We start from the raw sequence: 16869 nt of genomic DNA, 5'->3' as shown, positions 1-16869 counted from the left end.
ATTGCAATTAATATTAACTTCTCCGAGCAAGTTGTAGGAATAAAATAAAGTTTTGTAATTGTGTATTTAATCATAGATATTAATATGTAAATATTCAGTAAATTTTTATTTTACTTATCTTTCTTTCATTTGTCCATTATAGTGCTTAACACATGAGATAAATAAACGAATACAAAAATAAAATGATGTTGGCCAGAAAAATTCCATATTGAAAAGATATTTCAATAATATATTATGATTATCTCCTACACATAATAATATATTATAACATTCATACTCTTTTAGTGATCAAAATAAAAACCATCCTATATTGACTAAATATATTTCTCTCAAAAAACACTGCATTTATTTGTAGTACTTATTACAAATGTAATTCATTGTGGGTTTTTTGTTTGTTCTCCCTTTTTTTCTTTTTTTTTAAATGAAATGTATTGGAGTGACATTGTTTAATAAAATTATATAGGTTTAAAGTGTACAATTCTATCGCACATCATCTGGATATTGCATTGTGTGTTCATCACCCAAAGTCAAATCTTTTCCATCACTATATATTTAACCCCCTTTACCCTTTACTTTTCCACACCCTTTTTCCTCTGGGAACTACCATACTGTTGTCTGTGTCTATGAGTTTTTGTTTATTTGTCTTGTCTGTTCATTTGTTGCTTTCTACTTTTTATCTCACATATGAGTAAAATCATGTGGTTCCTGACTTTATTTGTTCTATCATCTGATGAGACTGCAACTCCCATAAAATTAAGGAATACATCTGTCTTGTTATTTAATGTATCCCAAAACTTAGAGTCATACCAAGTACATAATAAGCATATGTAAATATTTCAGGAAATACATATATCAAAGATAAAAGAAGATGTATTTGGGTGATTTAAAATACATGCAAATATGACTAATTGTATAATTAATGAGTATCGGTTACACGATTGCATAGTTCCTAAATAACAGAGTTAAATAAAAAAATAAGGGATTATAAAAGTGAAAAAAAATAAATCAGTCAGAGAAAAACTAATACCATGTGATTTCACTTATTTGCATAATCTAAAGTGCAAAATAAATGAACAAGCAAAATTGAAACAGATTCATAGATACAAATAACTAATGCTTGCCAGAGGATAGGGACATTGAGGGACTGGTTGAAAAGGGTGAAGGGATAAAGAAGTGCAAATTTTTAGTTACAGGATAGTCACAGGAATATAAAATACAACATAGGAAATATCATCAATAATATTGTAATAGCTATGTATGATGCCAGGTGGATACTGAAATATCTTGTGGGAACATTTTGTGACATATATGATTGTCTAACCACTATGCTTGTACACCTGAAACTAATACAAAAAAATATAAATCATTGAAAAGTAATTTTTTAAAGTGAAAAAGTTTCAGGAAAAAAGAAAAAATAAGTGAGATTAAAAGGAAAATATAAAAAGATGAAGAAATTGTGCCAAAGGCTCTTATGAGAATTTCTCTATAAGCTTTTATCATCTATGCACATGGGGCAGGAATGTATTTGTTTTTTGGCTCTCCAATTCCTATCAAATAGCTAAGAAGAGGAAATTTTAGAAAAAATGAATTTAAAGCAGAATAAGACATAAATATTAAAAACATGAGAATATATCCATTCAAATATCAAGAAATCTAGAAACTTGAAAAGTTTGCATCATCACAGGTTTAAAATTGCTTGAGATAGTCAGAATCCAAATCTCAAGAGTCCAGAGCAAAAGTCAGAGAGATTTCCAGATGGAGATACAAGGATATGTTTATTCACTTAAAATTTGTAAAATACCCATAGGGAAAAACTCCTGAATAATGGTGTTCTGAAACTATCTTATCTTATAGATTGGCTATGCTTTGAACTAACTTTTCTTTAAACATTTAATTATATTTATAATTTTAACTAATTAAATATCCATGTTGCAAAAGACAAGACCTAACTCTTTGCCTTTTGTTGTGATTAATCTTTTTTTTTAATCCATAGGGAATTGATTAATTCTCCAAAAAGATTTCCAGACATTTAATCCTTTATAGATAAAACTAATATTGGTAACTAAGGTTCCAAATAATAAAGTATTCTAATTGAACACACACAGCTGTTAGGTTTAAGCAAGGTACTCATATAAATCATCGTCCATATAAATATCCTCCTCAATTTAAAAATATTGTGGGTTTAACATATTCCTCAGCTCAAACTTTCTGCATTTTTGTCTTTAAAATAAACTGTCACAAAACACTGTCCTTATATCCAACTAAAATCCTGCCTCCTCTAATTTAAGACCACCTCTACTTTACTGTTTATAACTGTAGGAAATATGAATAATTCTGTGTTCTTTTCAAAAAAACCTCTTATGTACATAAATACAACAAATTAATCACTCCTTTAGCTTTCTGTTTGCAAAACTCAACAAACTTAACACCTTTTATATTATCTATAAGGATCTCTTTCTCACTTTTTCCCTTCCATCCAAAAAAAATTAATATAAAACACTCTAAATCATAAAAGCCCGAGGAAACAAGTTCAATCTCCTGGTAGTTTATTTTTTAAATTTCCACACCATATTTTAAAATTACATTACATTGGAAATTATTTATTCAGTTTTGTATTTTTTTAATCTCCATATCTTTTATTTCTATTGAAATTTCTATAAAATCCTTTTCCTTCTTATAAACTTGACAAGTTCCTAAATTTGCTTCCCTTTTCATAGAAGATGATCAGTTTATACCCATCACTTTTGAAAATTTAATAGAGAAAAAAATACAGTTACCCTTTTTTAATATTTTCATGTATCATCAATTTTTCTTGCCTGTTTATCAAGTGGCAGAGGGTGAGAATCATTTCCTTAATCAGCATCAAGATCAGAGCGATTAGTTGCAAACTATGCTGAATCCAAACTATTACAAAACCATTTGACTTTTTCTAATGCCTTTCACATTAATCAAGGAACAATTTAAATTTTTTTTAAATATATTTTATTGATTTTTTACAGAAAGGAAAGGAGAGGGACAGAGAGTTAGAAACATCGATCAGCTGCCTCCTGCACACCCCCTACTGGGGATGTGCCCGCAACTAAGGTACCTGCCCTTGACCGGAATCGAACCTGGGACCCTTCAGTGTGCAGGCCGATGCTCTATCCACTGAGCCAAACCAGTTAGGGCTCAAGGAACAATTTAATTCTAACTAAATGCCAAGGTCAGTTAATCTTTTCCAGTATGTCAATAAATTTTTCAAAATTATTCTTTTGTACTATTCAGTTTCATATCCTGGACACTAACTACTTTGCTTAGGATAACACTCAAGCACTTGAGTATATGGCTTATACTAGTATTCATAGCAATTCCAAAGACAAAATTATGTCCAAACTAAAGCTATTGTTAAATTTACTTTCATCCTTCGATTTTACCTGTATGAAGAAAACAGCATCTTCCAGGAGTCTGAGATTTCCCTGTGTTCTTTAACACAAAGTGCCATATAAAATCCTGCCATAACAAGTGAAGTTTGTTATAACTCAAGAGGACAGTGACCAAGTGATACTGCAAAAGAGTGAGTCTAGCAAGAGCTTATGGAGCAAGAGACTTTGCCCCTAGAGAACTATTTGGTTTGACCAGAGCAACCAAAAGATCTAAAATTAATAATAAGACACCAGAGAGGAAGAAGGAAACAAGAGTGGAATATTTTTTCTTGAAATCTTAATGTTATTTTGTTGGAAATTTTGTAAATATTGGTAGTTACCCATTAGAATTAATCTCTGAAAATTGGTAAATATTAACTCAAAAAATTAACTATAATCATCTTGATCATCTCCAAAAAAGCCAATGTGCTTAATATTTAGTATAGTTTAAATAGTAGAAGAATGTACACAAGACTTCATTTTTATACAATCATATTTTCAGTAATTATGGATGTGCATGAAGATTTAGCTATACAGAAATTTATTCCAATGAATAGTGTTTAGAATTGAATGAAACAACGGAAATATATCTATCTCTATTGATGATAAATTAGTTATAATACATCAATACAGTCAAATTCTCTGAAGCCACTGAAAATCAAGTTCAAACTCTATATAGTACAAAACATACTGTTGAATGAAATTCTGGGTAGCAAATAGCATATTTATTATGTTATTGTCGATATAAATAAATATCCATATCTGAACAAATAGACAATAAACCTTTTTGATAAGTACTTCAGGACAGTGGAATTGTTAGTTGGGAAAACATGCATTTTGACTTTCAATTTTGTATACTTGTGTCAGTCCAGTTCCTGCTGGGACAAAAAAGATTGGCACACTTAAATTAAGTAACTGGGAAAGAGTTTAATAAAGGCACAAAGTCAGTTGGAGAGGGGTTAAGTGGAACTGAAGAGGCAAACGGAAGCTATGCTTTTCTCTCTGCATCCAACCTTGTCTTTCATCCCAGGGACAAATAGGGCAGGTAAGATAATATCAGAACAGAAGAAATTGAGCATCATAGAATAATTAGCTATCAAATTATTGCAGAGTGATCTAAACCCAAAATGTTAGCATCCACCAGTGTACATCATATGAATTATGCAAGGGAAAAGGGGGAAGAAATTATAATTAATATAAAACATGAATATCAAAATCTCCTTTTGTATAGCTGGTCATGAGACCTAATTTGATAACAATTTTCCTCATTTCATCTTATCTTCTATCAGTACTTAGGCTGGACAGGTACTGTACCTGGTGGAATGAACAAAACTTTATTCCTGTAGATTATTAGCCTTGAAATGATCCTTTGATTAATGGGATGCCTCTATTTTCCACTGGGCAAAGGAGTATTAAGAAGCACTCCAATAAAGCCCCTGAATTCTGGACTTGTCCCCATTGTGTAATAGAATTCAAATTTCCCCCTGATAATTGGGATCTGTCAACCCAACAATAAATACTGTTCTTAGACCCAAATAAGAGAATTCCCTGTCCTGGTGTTTGTCCTACAAAAGACCCTAAATTGGGCCTTCTGTGGGGAACAGGGACTTGGTTGGAATGTCTGTAAGGAGAATTCTCCAAAAGGTCAGAGGCCTCTGAGGGGACCTTGCCTAAGATGGCAGCCCCTACCTTGACTTTTCCAAACAAGTCCGATCCCCTGGGTGTTTTGCTAGAATCTCTATATTTAGTCTTTAAAGACCCGACCTTTTAGAAACATATACTTTCTCAAGGATACCTACCCTGCTGATTGTACCTAGAGGTTAATTTGAGTTCAAGCTCTTATTACAGTAAAAAGCCAGTGAGGCAGGTGAACAGGACTACTTTTAGTACTAAAGTAAAACAGTCCCTTAGCCCTCTCTTTCATAGAAACATGTGTCAGAACAATTTGTTCATCTGTCGCCCAGGGTCTGCTGGTCAGCCCCGGCACCTTCCCAGACATACCTTTCACCATGGTGTGAACATTTCAAGGAACTAAAGAGACATTTCTACCTGGAGCTTATACCTATCCTTCTAGATCAGGTCTGGTTCCTAAAACCCAGGAAGTGTTTTTCAAATTTCTTTGGGAACTTCCCCAATTACACAAACCTGGCTTTCCAGGATTTGCTATATATATATGCATACATAGTTATCATATAACTATCCTATATAATAAAGAGCTGATATGGTAATTAGACCAGGCGGTAGAATGACCTTCCGGAATGACCAGTGGGCGGGGGCAGGGCCACGGTGCCATGAGGCAGCCGCCACCCTCTGTGGGGCAATCAATGTGGAGGGGGGAGCCTCTGCTATCTATTGCCCCGCAGAGGGAGGCCACAGCTGGGGCTGCGAGAACCGAGCCCCTTGCATGAATTTCATGCATCAGGCCTCTAGTCCTATATAATAAAAGGCTAATATGCAAATCGACTTAACAGCAGAATGACCGGTCACTATGACACCCACTGACCACCAGGGGGCAGATGCTCAATGCAGGAGCTGCCCCCTGGTGGTCAGTGAACACCCACAGGGAGAGTACAGCTCAGCCAGAAACCAGACTCATGGCTGGCAAGTACAGCAGCAGTGGCAGGAGACTCTCCCGCCTCCACAGCAGCACTAAGGACCCCTCAGGGGATGTCTGACTGCCGGCTTAGGACCATTCCCCTAAGCCGGCAGTCAGACATCCCCTGAGGGGTCCTAGACTGCGAGAGGGTGCAAGCCAGGCTGAGTGCCCCCACCCCAGTGCACAAATGTTGTGCAACGGTCCTCTAGTCATATATATTTATCAATATAGACGGATAGAACATACTGTATTAAAGTTTTGTTATTTTGATTTATAACTTTCAAATATTTTACCATATAACTAGTAGACTTCCTTTTTAAATTTTCTTTTTCTTTATTGATTTTAAAGAAGAGGGAGAGAGAGAGAGAGAGAGAGATGCAATTGAGAGAGATACACCGATTTGTTGCCTCCTATACATGCCCCAACAGGGGATGGGACCTACAACCTAGGTATATTCCCTGAGGAATTGAACCCACAACCTTCTGGCACACAGAACAATAACTCCAACCAACTGAGCCACACTGGCTAGGGCATGGACTTCCATTTTTTTCCTCAGTTCCCACAAATGTCAAAGTCAGGTACTTTCCTCTCTGGTTCACAAGGGCCCCAAAGTGGTCAAAGACTAGACTCAGCTGTGTTCTCTTTTAAAACATTCTTCCCTGGGGTACTGGATCTCCAAACCTAATAAACCAAAGTTCACAAGAACAGGAAGCATGAATTTCACCCATAAATTATTTGGTCTTATTGTTAGAGTGCCTTTTTCTACTTGGCTTCATCTATTACAGCTTTAAGACATCCTATATAATAAAAAGCTGATATGCAAATGGTCATCACACCCTCACACCCTCAAGCCCTCGTGCCCTCGCACCTTCACGCCTTCATGCCAGGACCAGGGCCTGGGGACCTGAGGCTGGGCCAGGGAACTGGAGGCCATGCCCCACACCCTGGCGCTGGGGCCACAGGACCAGAGGCTGTGCCCCCCACCCCAGCACTGGGCCAGGGGACCTGAGGCTGCACCCACTGCCTGGTGGGGCTTGATGGGGCTGGGGCTGGCCGGGTTTGGGTCTCAGGCAATTTCGAGGCACACGCGAGTGGGCCAGAACTTGACTCTGGGTCCCATGGCATGCCCCAGACTCTGACAGGAGGGAGATTTTCATATACATTTTACTAATGTTCTTTCATCTCTGACACTTCTATTATAGAGAAAGGGCAAATATCAATATTAAAATATTTTCTCTAATTAATTAATTCCCTTTTAATGTGCATGAATTTCATGCACCAGGCCAATAGTATGTATATATATATGCTACTGGTTTAAGATATGTAGTGCACATCCATCGCTTATACTTATATGCATGCATACAAGTCTTTTGGTTGATATCTCCTCCTCACCCCCACCCTCCCCTACCTTCCCTCTGAGTTTTGAGCATCTGATCGATGCTTCTCTGTCTCTACATCTAGTTTTTGTTCATTGGTTTATGTTGTTCATTATAATCCACAAATGAGTGAGAGCATGTGATATTTATCTTTCTCTGACTGACTTATTTCACTTAGCATAATGCTCTCCAGCTCCATCCATGCTGTTGCAAATGGTGAGAGTTCCTTCCTTTTTACCGCAGCATAGTATTCCGTTGTGTAGATATGCTAAAGTTTTTTAATCCATTCATCTGCTGATGGGCACTTAGGCTGATTCCAAATCTTAGCTATTGTAAATTGTGCTGCTATTAACATAAGGATGCATATATCCTTTCTGATTGGTGTTTCTGGTTTCTTGGAATATATTCCTAGAAGTGGGATTACTGGATCAAATGGAAGTTCCGTTTTTAGTTTTTTGAGTAAACTCCATACTGTTCTCCACAGTGGCTGCACCAGTTTGCACAGGGTGTGAGGGTAAGGGCAGGATTGGGGGGATGAGAGGACATTGGGAGGATAAGGACACATTTGTAATATCTTAATCAGTAAAGGGAAATAAAAATAAAAAATAAAATAAAAAAATTTAAAAAAAGAAACTCCAAACCCCAATCAGAAAGAATGTATGCACCCCTATGATCATAGCAGCACAATTCACAATAGCTAAGATCTGGAAATAGCCCAGGTGCCCGTCAGTAGATGAGTGGATAAAAAAGTGATTGATTTATACCATGGTATACTATGCAACAGTTAAAAAGAAGGATCTCTTACCCTTTGACACAACATTGAGAAAGACAAGTTTCACATGATCTCACTTATATGTGGAATCTAAGTAACAAAATAAACTGATAAAAAAAATAGATCCAGAGACATAGAAGCATGGAACAGACTGCAGAATCTCAGAGGGAAGGTGGAGGTGAGTGGGTGGGTGGGAAGAGATCAACCAAAGAACTTGTATGCATGTATGCATAACCCATGGACACAGGCAATAGGGTGGTGGTGGCCTGGGGCAGAGGGTATGGTCAGGCTATAAGGGGTCAATGGGGGGAAAAAGAGGACATATGTAATACTTTCAACAATAAGAATTTTAAAAATACAACAATAAAAAAAGATATGTAGTGCATCAAATAGACATCTTAAGCTTGCTAGGTGTTCACCTCCCACTTGGTACAAACCTAAGCATTCTCTAGACCATTCCACTACTCTATCAAGCCAGTTGTTTCATGGTATTAGAACACAAGTCCAGTGAATGCCATGGTGTAAACCCATAGTCACACTTCACTTTCTACAAATATGTATAGATGCAATATTTTATGCGACATCATAGCTAAAGCAATAAAGGCATTCTATTCATAATAAGTAGTGCTGACAGCAGCACTGTGGGTGGGAAAGACAAAGCAGTACCTAAAATAAATAAATAAATAAATAAATAAATAAATAAATAAATAAATAAAATTCTTTATCATATAAATATATTACATATTATGACATATATTATAAACATATACCTATAGTATTTTCATATATGTATAGCTATATATTTTATATATTTACATACAATTTGTATATATACATATTTATAATAAGTATTCATATATACTTATGTATAAATAACTTTTTGTAAGATGTATTTATATATAGAATATTCATCCCTATGGAGTGAGATTAGAGATGAATAGATATAGAGATAAAATTCCAATGAAGATAAGCATTTCCCCATTTCATGAAAGAAGGGTTTAACTATATTTAATCTGCCACAAGGCAGACAGCTAGTCCTCTCAGAGTAGGGTGATATATGGTACTACACAGGGTGCTGTCCATTTGCTTTGGTGTTGTAAAGCTTGAGCACTCGGAGTGATGATAAACAGATGAGGCTTAGTGAGGGGAAATTCATGTTTTTGATTTTATGCAGAGATGCCAACGATGCTACTATGGCCACTTTTAGTGCCAGTTAAGCAGTTCTAGAACAGCTGGGGAAAGAAGCTGATTGACATCCACGGGGATCGGTATTTTTGTTCCTGTACAGTGAATGAATAACCTCTAATAGGATTTCACATGGTCATGAATACTGTCGTTTTCTGTGCTTTTCTGAGAAGTCCACCTACATACCTCTCCCCAGAACACCAATGTTTTATGAGTTTATTCTTTCTTAGGCTCTGAACAACTAAGCAAACCATTAGTCCTGCTTACAAATTGGTAAGATTTGTGCCACAAGCCATCTTTCCTACCCAAGAAAGTGTACAGTGAAAGGTATTCCCTGAGTTTCTTTCCACTAGAAGGGTTTTCCTTCACCATTATTCTTCAAGGCAATCTCTGAGAAAAGTTTAATGCAATGGCCATTTACATACAGCATAACATCATAACTATAAACAAACCAGGCTGTAGTCTTTCCTCCATTTGGGAGTGATGGGGTCCCCATTTGTGTGGAAAGCTAACAAATAGAAATTGTTCTCAATTAAATGAGTTATTCTATTATTTATTATCAGAGATCCATAGTGTGGGAGCTAGGATAACAGATCCTGAATCCACACTCTAACACTTTGAGCCAGGCTTATTACTCAATAGATCTTGAGGACCTTTTTTATTTAATTTATTGGCGTGATATTGATTAATACAATTATATAAGTATTGAGTGTATAAATGAGCTTGGGAATCTTCCCTCCTCTTGAATTTTTGGACTAGTTTGAGAAGGATAGGTGTTAGGTCTTCTTTAAGCGTTTGGTAAAATTCACCTGTGAAGTGATCCAGTCCAGGACATTTGCTTGTTGGAAGTTTTTTTTTATTACTGCTTCAAATTCATTAGTTGTAATCTGACTCTTCAGATTTTCTGATTCTTTCTGATTCAGTTTTGGAAGATTGTGACCTTGAGAACATTTAACATCTTTGTGCCTCAGATCCCTCCTCTGTAAAATGGGGATAAAGAGGATATCTGCTTCATAAAATTTAAGGTAAAATACTTAAAGCAATACCTAGATTAGAATGCACGATTTCTGGGTAAAGAAAATCTGCACACATATTTTATAAATCTTTTATTTTCTATTTATTGAAATATTTTACATTTATTTTTCTGGGAGAAGCACAATGATCTCAGTATGACTTACTAAAGCAGAATACACAATTCATCAATCACATTGTTTTCCATCAAAAAAAGGAACATCATTAATTGTAAATATTTGGGAGGGACTTCAGACCTACAAAATAGAATTTAATCAAACATCTCTCTGAATACCACTGTAGACAAAAAATACTGTTAATAATGAATTTTAAACATTTTTAATAATTAAAGCAATGGTTTAAAATTCATTTTTGGTAGGTCCTGAGCAAGAAAATGTATGTTAGCAGTAGAAATTAGGGAAGGATTTAGAATCGATAAAGAAGTGCTAAATGCTAATGGGAAATTGCTGGGAAGAAGGAATACAAATGGGAGGTGTAAAGATCTCTTTTCAAATATACCTATAAGAAAAAGTTAAAAGAGTGAAATATAAGCAGAAATTTAAATATAATATTGACTTGAAGGGCAAGGGAACTGACCTAGGAACCAGAGACAGTTTCTGATGCCTGAATATCTCCGGTGATATCTGGCTGTGTGTCTCTGGAAAAATTCCAGTCACCCTTCAATTCCTCGGTTTTAGCATGTACAACTGAGGGGATTAGAACAACTGATGTTGGTTACTCATTCTAGCTTTAAATTCAAGATTCTAATACAGAATTAACAATTTCCCATACTGACAGATAAAGGAGCCTGATAAGGAGGCAAAATATCTTGGTACTGGGGTAATAAGAAGTAGCAGATTAGGAAAAAAAGAAAATTAAAAACAAAACAGTTATGTAGTAAATAGAAGAAAATAATATGAATGCATATTCCATCAATAGAATAATCTGTCCAAAATAGAAAAAAGATAAACTATTATTTTCTCAATTACATGGCACTTTCTTAGACCATGTAAGTTACAAAAGACATATGATTTGGTCTTTAACACTTTGATGTACAGAGTGTCAAAGAATAGCATCATTTCTAATTTAATGATGAGATAGATACCATAATTTAATAGATACTAGATCTCTAGGCATATAACATGGCCTAAGTCTTGAGTATTTCTCTGAAATTGCATAATGTTTTCTCTGCATCCAGCATGAGGGAGCATCTATAGTTCCATATCATCAAAGCCAATTCACTTATGAAATCTTCCTGTAATGCACAAGACGACTGCACAATCTCTTTATTGCCATTTTCATTTCTTTGTTCCTGAATGTATAGATGACTGGATTCAGAAAAGGAGTGATAAATGCATCAAAAATAGCAAGATATTTGTCCAGGTGTGATGTGGGAGAAGGCCATGTGTAGAAAAACATCAGCGGCCCAAAGAACAAAACCACCACAATGATATGAGCTGACAAAGTGGAGAGGGCCTTGTATGAACCACCTGAAGAGTGCTTCCAAACAGTGAACAGAATAAATATGTAGGAAATGACCAGCAAGACAAAAGATCCCACAGAAATAAGCCCACTATTGACAGTAACCATGAACTTCAGTTCTAGTGTATTTGTGCAGGCCAGTCTGAGGAGCCGAGGAAGGTCACAGTAAAAACTGTCCAATACATTCGGGCCACAAAAAGGCAAATCTACCACAAAAACTAATTGAATCAATGAATGGACAAAGCCAACAATCCAGGAAGTGACTAAAAAGTATAGACACATTCTTGGACTCATGATAGTCAGGTAGTGGAGAGGCTTACATATAGCCACATATCTATCAAAGGCCATAGTGATGAGCAGTACCATCTCAGCGGCCCCAACAGCATGAGTGAAGAAGATCTGAGTAATACATCCACAAAAGGAGATGGCTTTGTGCTTCTTGAAAATATCATAAATCATTTTAGGGGCTGTGATTGAGCAAAAAAACATATCAATGACTGAGAGGTTAGCCAGGAGGAAATACATAGAGGAGTGCAGATGAGCATCGAAGGTTATAGTGAACACAATGACAAGGTTTCCCATCATGCCAGCCAAGTAGAACAAACAGGAGAAGACAAAAAGGGGAAGCTGAATCTCCCATGAATTGGTGAGTCCCAGGAACACAAACTCTGATACTGTGGAGTGATTCAGTCCATCCATTGTCTCAAACACCAAGGTCAATGTTCATGTTATCTAAAAGGAAGAAAATGGGAAAAAAAAATGGATAGCCAAGTTTTGGTGTTCAATAAAGAAAGTCTTCAATCCATGAAAACAATCATAATATTAACATCTCACACAACCAAATGATCTTCACTACATGAACACTGGACTTCTACTTAGAGGAGTCAGCTGGTTCCCACATGACATTATGATTTTCAAAACTATTATTATTAGTTTAATTACATTTCTGGATCTATTTTACTTTTTCTTTCTTTAGGATTACATGCACATTTTATATCCTCCTGTCCAATGTGTTCTACTTCAATAACATAAAAGTTATCTTCAAACACTTTTGACTATGATTTCTTATAAATTAATAGTATTTCAGCCATTCATATAGCCACCTAACAATTTTTTATGCACAGCATAGCTTCCAAAGTCTCTCTTTTGTTATTTATATTGTTCTATTAGACTTCTAAAATTTTCTATCTTTCAACCTTTAAAATTTCTCTCATTCTATTCTCCAAAGCACAGAATTAAATTCTCAATGTCCCAGCTCTAATGTTTTCTCATTTGTGAAAATTTTCAAATCTGTGCATTTCTATACTCCCTCTGCACTGTTAGCATTTATTTTGCTCTGCCTCTCATCATTATATAAATTTCCATCTCTCAAATTAAAGTATAGCTTCTTGAGTACAGGAACTATGTCTGGTTCACAGAAGCAGTCTCACCTCCATCACAATCACCAGTAGTGACTAATATAGCCATTTAATGAGTACTTTGCACTTATTGAATGAAGAAAAAAATTAATGGACTGAAGAATGACTCTGGAGACAAGAAAGTGAATTACAATTCAGTGATGCTCGTATTAACAGTATTTTTTGTGTTATTAATCAGGAATTATCACAGGATGCCAAGCCTCATTCCTGTAACTGTTTACACAAAGTAATATTAGCATAAGAAAATTCAATCATCAAAAGAAATATGGGGTCCCAAATATTAATTTAAAAATTTTGAATAAAGGACCTTTCAAATACATTTCAAAATGGGGGGACTCATTTATTTTATAAATAATACTTACTTTTTCAAAAAATCCCAATTTCTCACATAAAATATGTGATGAGCTAAGACAATCTCCTCCTCTAGTGTGTACACACACATGCACACACACACACATTGGATCAGAAAAGATAAGAACTTTGCCACATAAAAGTTGTCTCTTTTCTTTCTCAAAATACATTTTGAATGGGTAAAAGAATGACAGAAATTTAAAAAATAAACTGGGTAAAAAGAGCTAGGCAGTGTCTGTGTCTGTGAGAGAGGAGGATGATATAAAATCGAGAAAAAAACAAAAAACTAAAGGACATTAGACAGATCCCAGTATGGGGAAGTAAAGACAAAATTACAATTTTTAGGGATAAAGAACTACCAGCGAAAAGCCATCAGAGGTCCACTTTCAATGGGATGTTCCTTATTTAGTACAACATTTATGTTTCGTTAGTGAAATAATGAATATAGAAAAAAATATAGGAAGTGACCTGCTCATTATCACTAAGGTAATTGGTGAGAGTTTATACCAGAATCAAGAACCCTAACTCCCGTTAAAAGTTATTTTTATTAAATAGCTTTTGTTTCAGTTTCCTATTTCTGCTGTAACAAATTACCAGCAATGGTGGCTTTAAAGACACAAATGTATTACCTCACAGTTCTGGAGATGAAAAAGCCAAAATGGGTCTTCCAAGCTTTTCTGTATTCTTTGGCTCATGAGCCCTCTCTCTCTCTTCAAAGCACATCACTCTAACTTCTGCCTCCATTGGAGTGCATCACTGCAATAGCCTCTCTGGCTCTGACGCCTACCCTTCTCTTATAAGGACCCTTGCTATGACACTGGGCTAAACCAGATAATCCAGGATAATTTTCTCATCTCAAAAATCTTAATCACATCTGCAATGTCCCTTTTGCCAGGTAAGGTAATATATTCACAGGCCCAGGAATTAAGGCATGGACATCTTTGGGGGCCATTATTCTGTACACCACAACTTTCTTACATGTGAGAAAAAGGAAAATATTAAAACTGATCAATGACTCTGACATAGGGAATTTCAAATAGCCTATCAGGAAGGTGAAAGATATGAGAGGAAGGACAGATATGAAACGTCCTGACTTTTCCCCTGAAACTACATTTAAGTGACTTCTGACTCCAACTACACCGAGACCAAGCCTGAACAACTAATGTCCACCAATGAAAGAAGCCTGTGATAATCATCCAATCAATATGGTCTTGGATGACTAGTTACACCAGGTGTATAACTGACCCCTGAATGGTTCTCTCGAAAATTTTTGTTCATTAACTTCATAAATATTTTGAGTGCCCAGCATGCCAGGCATCATTTCAGGCATTTGGAGACATAACATTGACAAGAATTCTTGCCTTTCAAGTAATCCACATTCATGACAGAAAATGCAATTTTGGCCTATTAGATGCAGCTCTTCCTCTCTAGAAAGGTTAATAACACTTGAAGATATGCTGTAATTCATTAGTTAATTTTTCAGTACCTGAATTCAGAGAAACAAGCAGTAGCCAAGATACATTTCCTCCAAAGAAGGGGATTCAGCTTCATAGGACCCCTTTTCTAACTCACTAAATTTTAATAATTCTAACTTCTTAATTTTGTTTCTCCAACCCTAAGAATAGTAGCTGTTTCCTATAGTTGTTACCTTTTTAAAAATATACGAGAGGCCTGGTGCATGAAATTCCTGCATGGGGGGAGGGGGCCTCCCTCAGGCCAGCTTGAACTCTCTCTAATCCGGAACCCCTCAGGGGATGTCCGACTACTGGTTTAGGCCTGATTGGGCCTACACTGGCAATCGGACATCCCTCTCAGAATCTGGGACTGCTGGCACCTTAACCGCTCACCTGCCTGCCAATCTAATCCCCCTAACTGCTCTCCCCTGTCAGCCTGATTGCCCCTAACTGCCTCTGTCTTGGCCTCACCACCATGTCTTTGTCCTGAAGGACATCCAGAAGGTCGTCTGGAATATGTCTGGTCTAATTAGCATATTACCCTTTTATTAGTATAGACCAGCCGTGGGCAAACTATGGCCCGCGGGCCGGATCCGGCCCGTTTGAAATGAATAAAACTAAAAAAAAAAAAGACCGTACCCTTTTATGTAATGATGTTTACTTTGAATTTATATTAGTTCACACAAACACTCCATTCATGCTTTTGTTCCGGCCCTCCGGTCCAGTTTAAGAACCCATTGTGGCCCTCGAGTCAAAAAGTTTGCCCACCCCTGGTATAGACAGTCATCTTTACATGCTTTTAAATACCAAGTTAACAACTTTATAACTGGTTCACCTTTTTTATGTAAGTACTAGAGACATGATGCACGAAATTCATGCAAGAGTAGGCCTTCCTTCCCCCCGCTGTCGGCACTGACTTCCCTCTGGCACCTGGGACCCGGGCTTCCCTCGCAGCCCTGGCTTCATCCGGAAGGTCGTCTGGTCTAATTAGCATATTATGCTTTTATTATTATAGATAGTAGTTATATATTAGTTACATTAGTTTCAGATATACAATATAGTGACTCAACATTTTTATATCTTAGATGTGTCCACCCCACTAATGTTATAATCATCTGTCACTGTGCAAATTTACCACAATATTATTGACTATATTCCTTTTCACCTTTCTCACCCACCACCCACCCCCCCCTCCCCCCGATCCTCTGGTAATCATCCCTTCAGCCTATGTTTCTATTCATCTGTTTTCTTTTGTTTTGTTTGTTCACTCATTTGTGTGTGTTTTTTAGATTTCACATAAAAGTGGAACAATATGATATTTATCTTTGACTTATTTCACTATCATAATTATTTGAACTAATTGAAAAGCAGCTCAAAAATGATGGTGGAAGAAAGATTTCATGGCTTTTTCACTTCCTCAGACAATAAATACATACATTGCATCTATAAAGTGCCTAGCAACAAATACATACGTGGCATCTATAAAGTGCTAAGCCTTAAAGATAATATAAAGATGTGGAAGAAAGGAATGAAGAAATTGAACATATATAAAGTGAAACTGTAAGGTTATCAGGACAATTTTAAGAGATGTATAAACTGGTTTATGACTATAACCAAATCTCTGTGTCATGAACTATGAACTAATTAATCAAACTGTCTCTAAAAATAGGCAGAAAAATTAAGCAAAAATATTACTAAGGGAAGAAATGCTTCTAACCAAGTTTTTTAAGGCTCCCATTAGCAAACTATAACAATGAGAATATATTATGAAGTAAAATATAAGTGGTGCTTCTTCTACATTGAAATTTGAATAGCAAAAACTA

General features: G+C 36.1%; 1 protein-coding gene across 1 annotated transcript; it reads right to left on the bottom strand.

Moving 5' to 3' along the window:
• Positions 1-11483: 11483 nt before the first annotated feature.
• Positions 11484-12545, bottom strand: LOC132220989 (olfactory receptor 4F15). The gene has a single exon (XM_059674881.1). It carries the CDS (start codon positions 12520-12522, stop codon positions 11584-11586), a length of 939 nt encoding a protein of 312 aa, XP_059530864.1. The 5' UTR covers positions 12523-12545; the 3' UTR covers positions 11484-11583.
• Positions 12546-16869: the final 4324 nt, after the last annotated feature.

The sequence above is a fragment of the Myotis daubentonii genome, chromosome 1 (genome assembly GCF_963259705.1).
Source record: "Myotis daubentonii chromosome 1, mMyoDau2.1, whole genome shotgun sequence".
NCBI classification, from domain to species: domain Eukaryota; kingdom Metazoa; phylum Chordata; class Mammalia; order Chiroptera; family Vespertilionidae; genus Myotis; species Myotis daubentonii.
This window is presented reverse-complemented; position numbering and strand designations above follow the sequence as displayed.

What these genes read in the sequence shown, in the direction of transcription:
- LOC132220989 (XM_059674881.1), bottom strand. Translation starts at nt 12,522, where the DNA reads ATGGATGGACTGAATCACTCCACAGTATCAGAGTTTGTGTTCCTGGGA.